This window comes from Elaeis guineensis, chromosome 3 (genome assembly GCF_000442705.2).
Source record: "Elaeis guineensis isolate ETL-2024a chromosome 3, EG11, whole genome shotgun sequence".
Lineage (NCBI taxonomy): Eukaryota > Viridiplantae > Streptophyta > Magnoliopsida > Arecales > Arecaceae > Elaeis > Elaeis guineensis.
The window spans coordinates 115,150,614-115,162,618 of record NC_025995.2 but is presented as its reverse complement, the minus strand read 5'-3'; the positions used below and the strand labels follow the sequence as shown (position 1 = coordinate 115,162,618).

At 46.8% G+C, this 12,005-nt stretch overlaps 1 protein-coding gene across 1 annotated transcript; it reads left to right on the top strand.

Moving 5' to 3' along the window:
• Window positions 1–7,060: 7,060 nt before the first annotated feature.
• On the top strand, window positions 7,061–11,326 carry LOC105040709 (abscisic acid receptor PYL8). Its single transcript, XM_010917366.4, has 3 exons — window positions 7,061–7,569; window positions 8,157–8,372; window positions 9,402–11,326. Exons 1-3 carry the CDS (start codon window positions 7,342–7,344, stop codon window positions 9,615–9,617), a joined length of 660 nt encoding a protein of 219 aa, XP_010915668.1. The 5' UTR covers window positions 7,061–7,341; the 3' UTR covers window positions 9,618–11,326.
• Window positions 11,327–12,005: the final 679 nt, after the last annotated feature.

Genomic DNA, 12,005 nt, shown 5'->3' with positions numbered 1-12,005 from the left:
CAGTAGAGTCTTCAACCCATGCAAAATGGTCCGGTTGGTTACTTCGACTTTTTCATTGGATTGTGGATGCCCAATCGAGGTCAACTTATGCGTGATATGAAATCTTGCACAGAACTCTCTGAAGTCATGGTTGTCGAACTGTCGTCCATTGTCGGTGATGATAGTGTGTGGCAGTCCGAATCTAGAGATGATGGACTTATGGATAAAGTCTTCCATCTTATGCTCGGTGATTTGCGCCAGGGGTTCGACCTCCATCCACTTGATGAAGTAGTCGATCGCGATGACTATGAACTTTCTTTGGCCAGACGTCGGAGGGAAAGGGTCGAGTATGTCGACTCCCCATTGGGCGAAAGGCCATGGGGCGACAATGGAAGTCAGCTGGTTGGCGGGCCGGTGTTGTAAGTTGGCGTACTTTTGACATGGCTCACACCTCCGAACCAAGTCAACCGCATCTTTTTTCATGGTGGGCCAGTAGTAACCATGCCGTAGGACTTTGTAGGTCAAGAATTTGCCCCCCAAGTGACTTCCGCAGATCCCTTCGTGCACTTCTCTGAGTGCGTAGTCTGCATCCGTCGGTCTGAGGCACTTTAGCAAGGGAAGGGAGAACGACCTTTTGTAGGTCGCCCGTCCATCATTACATATTGGGAGGCCGTCCACTGGAGTCGCTTGACTTCCATGGGATCCTTAGGGCTGGTTCCGTCAGTCAGATATTGAACGATCGGGTCCATTTAGCTTGGCTCGGTCGTCAGTTGTAGCACCTCCTCAGTCCTGTCGATGCTCGGTTGCTCGAGACTCTCCACGAGTGTCCGGCCCAAGGCACCATAGGCGAACGTCGCAAGCCTGAAGAGTACGTCGGCCCGAGCATTCTCTGACCTGAGAATGTGGGAGATCTCAAAATACTTGAGGTGTGCCACGAGATCTCTCATATTCTGAAAATATTTCGCCATGGTCGAATCCCGCGCTTCGAATTCGCCTTTGACTTGCCCCACAATTAGCTGGGAGTCGGAGAAGACTCTGAGGCTGTTGATCCCGAGCTCCTTCACCACTCTCAAGCCAGTGAGAAGCGCTTCATACTCGACTTGATTATTGAAAGCTTTGAAGTTGAATCAGAGGGCGTACTCGATAACTACTCCCTCCGAGTTGGTGAGCAGGAACCCAACCCCGCTCCCTTGGGCATTGGAAGCTCCATCTATGTGTAACACCCAGGTTGACCCGGGGTCATATTCAGAGGTCGCAGCTTCTTTGGAGCTCCCGTCTTCCGACATTTGGTCGGCTGTCGGACATTTTGCAATAAAGTCAGCCAGGACTTGGGCTTTCAAAGCAGATCACAGTCAGTATTGGATGTCGAACTCGCTCAGCTTCATCGCCCATTTCGTCAGTCGTCCTGATGTGTCGGGGCGATGGAGGATCGTCCTCAGGGGCTGGTTGGTGAGGACTACGATGGTATGCACTTGAAAATATGGACGGAGTCGTTGCGCTGATATGACCAAGGCAAATATCATCTTCTCCGCCCTTGAGTACCGAGTTTCGGTTTCGTGGAGCATTTTGCTGGTATAATATAAGGGCTGGTGAGTTCGGCTCTTATTCTCCCAGACGAGCACCGAACTAACCACCTCTGGAGCGGTAGCCAAGTAAAGATACAATGTTTCTCTGACCTCTGGCTTTACAAGCAGGGGTGGAGAAGTCAGGTACTTCAAATCTTCGAAGGCTTGCCGGCACTCATTCGGCCAAGAGAAGTCCTTTGTCTGCCTCAGGGTTTTGAAGAACGGGAGGCATCTCTCAGTCGATCGAGAAATGAATTGGCTGAGTGCGATGATCCTTCCATTGAGCTGCTGCACTTTCTTTTTGGTGTTCGGATGCCGCATGTCGATGATCGCCTTTATCTTCTCGGGGTTGGCCTCAATTCTGTGCTGAGAGACGAGGAACCCGAGGAACTTTTTTGAAGTTACTCCGAAGGCGCACTTAGTCGGATTTAGCTTCATTCGATGTTGCCGAAGAGTACGAAAGATTTCTTCCAAGTCTTGGACATGATCTGAAGCCTGTGCGCTCTTCACCAGCATGTCGTCCACGTACACCTCCATGTTGCACCCGATTTGAGCTTTGAAGATCTTATTGACGAGGCGCTGGTAGGTGGCCCCGATATTTTTCAGACCGAAGGGCATCACTCTGTAACAGTAAAGGTCCTTTGCGGTCACGAAGGCCGTATGCTCTTCATCCTTGGGTGCCATCCGGATCTGGTTATATCCGACGAAGGCATCCATGAAGCTGAGCAATCGATGATCGGATGTCGCATCCATCAGTTGATCGATCTTCAGCAGTGGAAAGTTGTCCTTTGGGCAGGCTCGATTCAGATCGGTGTTGTCGATACAGATCCTTCACTTTTCGTTGGCTTTCTTCACCATGACGATATTGACGAGCCAGTTGGGATATGTAGTTTCTCTGATGAAGCCTGTCTCGAGCAGCTTGTCTATTTCCTCGTCGATGGCCTTCTGTCTTTCGAGGGGGAAAGACCGCTTCTTCTGTCTCACCGGCTTCATGCCAGGGGCGATATTGAGTCGGTGAGTCATTATTTCCGAAGGTATGTCGGACATATCCACTGCCGACTAAGCGAATATGTCGGTGTTGGCTTTTAACAGCTCTATCAATTGCTGTCGCTCTGGATCGGACAACTGCGACCCGACCCAGACAACCTGTTCAGGATTCTTTATCATCGAGATGGAAATCAGCTGTTCAGTCAGTTCACCCCGTTCCTCCTCTTCTCGTTGGTCCAGCTTGTCGACTGATAGGGAGTCCTTCGATTTATTATTTTAAGTAGAGATTTGGAAGCATCGTCGAATGAGCTGTTGATCCCCGTGCATTTTCCCAGCTCCATTTTTAGTCGGGAACCAGACCAGCAAGTGGTATGTCGAGACTATCGCTCTGAGGGCATTTAGTCCGGGTCTTCCAAGTATGGCGTTGTAGGCCGAAGGTACTTGGACGATCGTGAAGATCATGTGGATGGTGCTTTGTCGTGGTTCGACCCTAGCTGTCACGAGAAGAGTAATTTCTCCTTCCACTGCGATGGCCTCCCCGGTGAAACCCACTAGGGACGTAGAGACTCTCCTGAGTCGGTCGGTCGACAGTCGCATTCAGAAGAAGGTCGAGTAAAACAAAATGTTAGTTGAGCTTCCATTATCAACAAGAATCCTTTTTACATCATAGTTGGCTATTGTCGCTGAGACAACAACATCGTTATCATGGGAAGTTTGGATTCTCCGAGCATCTTCATCTGTAAAGATGATTACATCATCCTAGCGCGGCCTCTTCGTCGACTCCCCTTCAGCAGTCGTTCCTCAGTCCAGTCGTCTGGAGATCATGTTGATGACTCCAGCAGTAGACTGATTATTCGCTGCCTCTTCAGTCGGTTGGGGTTGTCGGTCGGGAAGGGGTCAAGCCGGCGGATCCCTTTGATACTTTCTGAGATACCCTCGTCGTATGAGGGCCTCTATTTCATCCTTGAGTTGGATGTATTGTTCGGTGTTGTGATCGTGGCCCCGATGAAATCGACAGTATTTTCTTCGATCGAGGCCCTTTGCCTTCAAAGGTGGGGGCCATCGCAAATATTCCGCTCCTTCGATCTCCATCAAGATCTGTGCACGAGGAGCAGAGAGAGGGGTGTAGGAGTCATACCGGTGATGCATCGGTCTCGGACTCCATCGTTGAAGTGATCTCGAACTCCGTCGTCCGAGCGAGACCCGTTTATCAGTGAGGGGTTTGCTGGGTTCGGCAGGAGCTCGATTTTTCTTCCGCTTCTCCTTCTGGCCCGTGCCTTCGGTCAGGCGTCGATCGGAAGCTCCTTCATTCGCGCACATGTATTTATACGCGTGCTTCAGTAATTCGGCATATATCTGGGAGAGGGTCTTGTCCAAGAAATATGTGAATCGAGACCCCCTTAGCCCCCTCTTCATGGTCGAGATAGCTATATCTTCGTTGAGGTCCCGGATCTCAAGTGTGGCCGCGTTGAATCGGGCCACAAAGTGTCGGAGTGTCTCATTTTCTCCCTGCTTGAGGGAGAAAAGACTGTCCGAGATTCGTGGCGGCTTCCGGCTGGTGCTGAAATGGGCCACGAAAGAATGCTCGAGCTATCCGAAGGAGTGGATACATCCTGAGCGAAGGCCGGAGTACCAGGCGCTGGCAGCTTTACGAAGCATGGTGGGGAAGCCGATGCAGAGGAGGGCATCGGTTGCCCCTTGAATTATTATGAGAGCCTTGTAGCTCTCCAGATGGTCAACTGGGTCGGTGGAGCCGTCGTAAGGCTTCACATGAGGCATCTTGAACCGACTAGGGATCGGTTCGTCGAGGATAAATCGGAAAAGAGATTGGGTGGTCCGAAAATCGATGTCGTTCGAAGATTTCTGACCATTCGCCTAGAGCTGGGCAAGCTGACGGTCGATTTCTTCGAACTTGCGTTCGTAATCATCTAACCGTCAGTGTTGAGAAACCCGAGGGGTCGAACCTCCCGACGAATTTGAGAGTAAGGCGGACGGTGTCCGCGGTCGCTTCTCCTTCCTCGTCTGCTCCAGCTAGGAAGGAGAAGGATGTCGAGATCAGTGGGTGTCGCACCGTGGCCGCCTCGCTTCTTCTCGGTGGGAGTGCTGAGACGGCTGCTCTTGAGGAGGAGATAGAAGTTGACGCGAGCGTCGGCAGCTGCTTCTGGACGGTATAGGGTGCACCACCGGTTGTTCCGCCGGCGGTTGTGGCAACTGAGTCGGTCGTTGCTGGAGGTTTTTGACCGCATCCGTCAGAACAGTCATTTGCCGCACGATCGTCATGATTTGTGCCTCCGTGGTCACCACCGGATGCGAAGAGCTGGATTTCGCCATGGAGGGTAAAGGAGGGGCCTCTTCCCGGTGGGAAGAGTGCCTCGCCGACCCGATAGCTTTCGATCGTTGAGTCTTGATTTTCATCATCTCGAGAGGTTTTTCAAGCTTTGTAGAGCTCGCTGTCTTACCTCTGTTGAACACCCCCCTACCTGACGTGCAAAATCTGTTGCGGCCAATCCCTCCGTCGTCCGATCGTCGGGGTCGCGCACCTGCAAGAAAAGTCCTCACTGACCGGAGATGCCTCCGACGGGGACCCTCCGACGGTCAAGTCAGAGAGGAGACTAGACAACAATGGAAAATCAGGGGCTCAGCGGGGGAGAGAGCGAGCTAAAGAGCTTAAGAGCTTAAAGGCGCTTACCAAAACTGTTGCCTTACCCCATTTTATAGTAGAATGCGGTATGGTCCCGCCATTAATGGTGCAGACAACTGGGGAGTTATCAAATCGTCAGAGGTTATCAAATCATCGTGGGTTATCAAGTCACTGAAATTAATCCATGTCCTTAGCAGGATAATGCCCCAGGACGGTCATACCGAATGTTCTTGACAGGACAACAGTCCATAGCGGTTATACGGCGTTTGGGCGAACTGGCTGCTATATGTTGGTATTCGACTATCGGGACGTCGGGTGATGACTCGAGAACACCGTTGGTTGATCTGGTGCCTTGTGGAAGTCAGACGTCGGCTGCCACCTCCGACAGTGAGTCGGTGATGTGGGTTCGGCCGTTCGACCGATTGGAAGCAGTATTAGTCTGTTTGGCCGGTATACTTTCGGTCGGATATTGTCGGCGGCCATTGTCGGCAGTCATTATGGGAGTCATTGTTGGAGTCATTCGTCGGTCCGGTGAGTAGAGTCGGGCGTCGGTTGGATCGATCCGAAAATAAGTCGATATACGGAGATCAGTCGGTATATCCTAACAAGATTGATGCATGACACCATGATCACCTCTTAAAATGTTCTATATACTCATAATGGTCGGGGACTTGACCTTCTAGAGATTAAAATAGCCTACCATCAATTTTTTTTTTTTTTTTTTTTGGTAACAGGAAAATCTGTACTTACATTCATATGACAACCACGTTATAATACAGGAAGTCAAAGCTCTCTGGGCTAACAGCATAGCAATACGTCTGCCAGACATATGAACCCATACCCATTAGACAATACAAGTAGTTATAATGGGAAAAAGTAAGCCCAAAAAAAATATTAAATCCCTAAGACAAAGAAGGATGGATCACGGAACCAGGAGGCTATGAACTACCGTCAAATTCTTTACTGTATATGTAGTTATATACATGCCAATTTATTACATGGATTGTCTACCCATGCGCCTGGTGAAGTCAAAGCGAAGTGTATGGAAAACATATTTATGAAGTTATTAATTTCATAAGATGTTTTCCTTGAAGGAATCACATGCATTCTCCTCCGGTCAATCACAATTGGAATCCCATCTCGTGCTGCGAAAGCTCGCACGAGAACGGACGAACGACTGTCCATCGGAATCATAGCCATCCGAGCACCTTAAAATACGTATGCTTTCATTGGACCACCCGATTGCATTACTTCGAGAGGGCACCGAACCCGAAGCATTCCCTTTCTCGCAAAAAAAAAAAAAAAAAAAAAGGAAAAACTTATGGTAGCACGTGGGATCGTGGATCCGAATTTTCTACTATCTATATAATATAAGTAAATAAATAAATAAATAAACCCTTCTCCACCTATAATCCAAGACAAATTGATCAGACGGTGTGATGGAAAATAAGTTGCTCTCCGGTTGTTTTTTTTAAGTGGTAGCTAACGCCAGCGACAAGTAATAAAAAACAAAATTATATAAAACGGAAATGCAGAACCATAAATATCGCACAGTTTTAACAAAATTACAATCTGCCATCGCCGACATCAGGAATCCGGACACCACGTCCGAGATATCCCGTACCAACCTCCACTCGGCGGTGGAGTCACCTCCCCGCGTTCGGACAGCGATCGCGGCAGATGTCACCAAATGGAGCGGTGGACTCCGAACAGCGGCGGGGAAAAAGCCAAGTGGACTCCTAGCAGCAACGGAGAAAAGCGCACCGCGAGTGCGTGCATCCTGGACCTTCCAGGCAGCAGCCGAAAGTGGTATTTCGGTAGATAACGCGGAGAAGCGATGGCATAGCCAGTATAAATCCGGTGAGGATAACCCGGGGTTCGCGATCGGTGGGGCATCCCGCGATTTTTATATCGTTTCGGAGGGTGGACGGTGGAGGCGAGCGCGAAGGTTCAGGGAGGTTCAGGTTTGGGCCACCGGGATATCTCTCCATCTTTGTTGCGTTCTTCGGAAGCGAATCGATAGAGATAAGAAAGGAAGAGGAGAAGCTTCGTCGGGAGAGTAAGAGGGCGGGGATAGGGGACGAGGACTAGACTATCCGGCGGCCGGGAATTAGGGGGGGAGAGAGTAGTCTCTCTTCTATTGTGGGGGTGTGGGGTCTTCAAAGCTGGATGGTTGATATGAACGGCGGAGGGCTGGGGAGGACTGGCGATCGGGCGGCGGGCGGGGGCGGGGGCGGCGGCGGCGGGGGCACGGTGTGGAGGCTGGCTGACGAGATGAACAGTAACGGATGCCGGGGGGTGGAGTCGGAGTATGTGCGGAGGCTCCACCGGCACGAGCCCAGGGAGAATCAGTGCAGCTCCACTCTCTTCAAGCACATCAGAGCTCCCGTTCATCTCGTAAGTTTTCGATTCTATGGGTAATATCCTTGGTTTCGAGAAGAAAATCTATGATTGCCGAAGTTTTTGAATGGTTTATTCATGAATTTTTATATGTGGTATAGGTATGTTCGTTTAGATCTGAAGGTGTTCGGATAAAGAAATTATTTGATTTTCTCCAAGAAAAATTATATGTTGTACTAATTAAGCTATTTTAGGGGATTGCTGTTGTTTCGTGGATTGGTTTGGATTGACATGGATTTTGATCTCGTTGGTAACCCGAGTACTCTGGTTTGCTTTTATATTCCTTTAAAGTCAAGATATCAGTAGATAAAAGAAAGGAACACTTATCTTCTGAAATAGATGGTGGGTGATACGGCGAATTGTGATTCTAGAAATCTTTAATGGATTAAAAGACAGGAACAAGAAATCATCTTCTTTCTGTTGGTCAACAAGAATAGGATGATTTGATTGCCTATATTTCTGTTTTCTTCTGCTAGTTAAATCAAATCCTAGTACTGTTCGGCAGTGCCATCTAAATCCTATATGTTAGAAATTTATGGAAAATTTGGCTATGAGTGATGTTTCCCTCGCTTCATGGATCACAGGTGTGGTCTTTGGTGAGGAGGTTTGATCAGCCCCAGAAGTACAAGCCCTTTGTAAGCAGATGCGTCGTGCAGGGGGATCTGGGGATTGGGAGCGTGAGGGAAGTGAATGTCAAATCTGGGCTCCCTGCCACCACCAGCACCGAAAGGTTGGAATTTCTTGATGACAATGAGCACATACTTAGCATGAAGATTGTGGGAGGGGACCATAGACTCAAGGTCTGGTGCTCTTATCTCCAGTTTTCTGTTTTCCCTTTTTCTTGTTACTTCCTCGGTCATCGGTGAAGAAGATGGCCGTTTGAATGGTAAATTTGGTTGTTCTATTTCCAGGCGCTTAGAATTGCAAACTCTCTTGCATGATCAGATTTCCATATCTTCACTACAAGTTGCATAGGGTTATGTTTGATAGATGTTTTTTTTAGTTCTTGATCAATTGTGGCTATAAGAATGACTACTGCCTTCTGAGTGTTTTGCTGGATTGACTGGCATTTACTGAAGTTGCATGCCTTTTTTTTTTGCTTCATTCCTGTAGCAGTTCTTTTGTTATTTGGACTCTTCCAGAGATATTTCACTTTTGTTTCTAAAAAGAAAGGTGCGTTGGGTTCTATCAAAACATAGTATATTTAACTGCAGGACATTTTGATTGTTTGTGCTTGTTTATAGTGTGTCAATCAGTAGTGGAATCATTAAATATTCTGAAATTTCTCCACCGTACCTTTTCCACTCTAAAAATTTGTGCCCTACGTGTTAACTAAGTGGTGAAACTGTCGACTAGTATACAGATCTCAGATGTTCATCATTCTTCTTCATTTCATCTTGCATATATTTTCAGATTTTCAATTGTCGCTATCGCACAACTTTTGTCATCCAGAATGCAACTTATTTCTGTTTAATGTAAAATATATGTCCACTGTGTCGAGAGTTCTTTATTTTTCTCCTCATTAGAGCTACATACTTTTGTATCTGTAGAACAGTATAGTTGTTTTCTAAATAGGAGAGTTTATTTGCTAAGAGTGGTCCTGAGATCTGGGGATTGGGCATCCACCGTGCTATGTAAGTGTTTATTCTTTTGTCGTAGCTCAGCGCATGAGCATTGAGCTAAAATATCTTGCTTCAATCTGGCAGATGCTGTGTGTCGGTAGTGTATTTTGTAGAGTAACATCTGATGCTTGGTAAACTTGGTGAAGATTGAAGTATAGTGTATTTTTAGTCGTATCGAGACTCATTCACGAACGTGTCACTTGGCAGAACTACTCATCCATCGTTACCCTCCATCCGGAGAGCTTTGATGGGAGGCCAGGGACCCTGGTAATAGAATCGTTCGTGGTGGACGTGCCCGATGGGAACACCAAGGACGAGACATGCTTTTTCGTGGAGGCCGTGATCAAGTGCAATCTCAAATCTTTGGCCGACGTGGCAGAGCGCTTGGCAGCGCAGGACCGGACCGAGCCCATTGATCGATGATTTCATTGAGTCATCTGCGGAGCGATGGAAATTCCATGGATAAAGCTTTCAAGGCATTCAGAACTTGGAAGCTTTCGGTAGTTTCTCCTTGAATCCTTCGCTCATCCTTCTTCCCCTATCCTTCTGTGTCATTCCCATGCTCTTTCCGAATGAAGGCGATGTTTTTAATTGTCTGGGTAGAGCAAGAACCTCTATTCTCTCATGGGACTCTCAAATTCAGAGGTTGCGTATAGGTAGTCAGGTTTCCTCGCTCGGGTTTTCCTGAACTATGGCTTTTGAGCGGTGGTGTGTGTACATATCTATGTTTAAATTGATGTTTGTATGATGTTAGTGATGAAAGCCTATTTATGTGATGCTGCCGTGGAGATGGGAATTTAGAGGATATTCGGCTGTCTTGTTGGGTGCTCTGGTGCGGGTTGGAGGCATTGTGTATATTTGGACATTGTGATAGAGAGATTCTGGATGGACGTAGATTTAGTAATAGATTTCATCTCAGGGGGTGTCATCTTCTCTCTTGTTTGACATATATCTTAGCAGTTCAGAGCTACGTGCCTGTTTGGAAAATTCGTTTGTTCAAATCTTTTAGCTGATTTTTTCTTTCTTTCTTTTCTTTTTTCAATTACCTGCCCTAGATCATGGGGCATCAGTTTAGACTTTTGCATGCTTTGTTTGAAAATCCTGAAATATGGAGGAGTGATAAAGGATGGTAGAAGAGTCTGGTGGTCTCTGGATTTTTGGCTAATGCCTCTGTGGGACAGTGGGATGCTATCACAAAGTTTATTAAAGCATACGTGGGGCTTTGATTTGCCGGTGGAGACGTTTTAGGCCGTCGGGGGGGGATGCATGGAGACCGATTGCTGCGGCTGTCGTCGTCTGGACGGTGCCCTGCGTCACGCTTCCTACCCAAGATGATAAAAAGAAAGCTGAAAGAGACTACCCCCTACCTCGGCTCTATATATCGTGAAGTAGATGGTATCAGTCGCTGTCACGCGTGGGTTTCTTCTTGTGATTTCCTTTGAACAAGTCTCCTCGCTTTGCGCGAGTCCACACTTTTGTGAGAGGGCCGGATTGGGTTCAGGAGATATGGATGACTGACTGGGATGGCAAGGTTCTGGTTTATCTACTCACTGCAACTTCCTAATTCAAATGGTTCACGAGGGGCCATGCGGCCTTTCTTAAAGCCACAGGTCAGGTGTTGTTCGATGAGACAATATTGTGTTATTATAGAAATTGTGCTTGGATCTCGTCATGTTAACTGATTTCTCTTGGGCATATTCGGAGCTTGGAAAAGAGATGCCGTGCAAGCAAGCAGCCAGAGTAGTGGGGCCAGCTGATCGAACTTATTTTGTCTGTATAAAGAACATCTGCACCGAATATGGTGGGGTTGGGGGATGTTAATCTTTGCAATTTTTTCAGTTGAGTGATGATTGGTATTAATATTCCAGGTTATAACTCATATAGTCATATAGCTAGCTGCCTCATCCCTGCATCCCCAAGTTGGATAATTGGATATTGCTTTTTCTTCCGGTCCACATCTGTGCTGCCTTTGCGATTGAGCAATGTTACGGGACCGATACTTGCTACCGCAAAAAGCTTTCCCGGAGGGGAGGTTTGCGGTGGAAAGCATCAATCCTCTCATGCTGCATGGCCAGCCGGCCAGTGTATTGTAAAATAATTGTTAATAAAGTTTAGGATCCTTTTCGCGCGCTTGTGATTGTTCATGCTTAGCTTTTTATGTTTACCGTTTTTGTATCTGATGGTAGTATTTTGGGCACCTAAAAAGATAAGGAAAGTGGAGTTGGTGTTCAAGGGTAAGTGGGTTGGATCAGGTTCATGCAGATTGGAACATAAAATCGTTAATTTAAATTTAATTTATTTATTAAAAAGATTAAAAATTTAGATCAAAATTTGACATATTTATTAAATAGATAATTTAATTTTAAATTATTTAATTTATTTATTAAATGAATTAAATTAAGATAAATAGATTAAAAATATTAAATAGATTTAATAAATCGATTAAAATGAATCAGTAATAAATTAAATAGATCTTAAATGAGTTAAACAGATTAAATAAATTAAATAGATTATTTGATTCAATTTGATTTAAATGTTAAATAGATTAAACGAAATAGATATCTAACACCACATGCTACATCCTTCGCAAGTTGGGTTGCCATTTGAGGGCTAAGTTATTCCGGCAGCCGGTTGGGTCACCAATTATGACACCACCACGGTTTGGGTGCCTGCCCTTAGCTGAATACAGTAACCGGACGGTGTGACGATTACTCATCATGCACGAGCAGTCCATTTGTTCAAGCGTATACCATGCGCCAGCATTCCATTTGTTAAACCATGCTATTCTTCCATGAAGCAATCTGACAGACA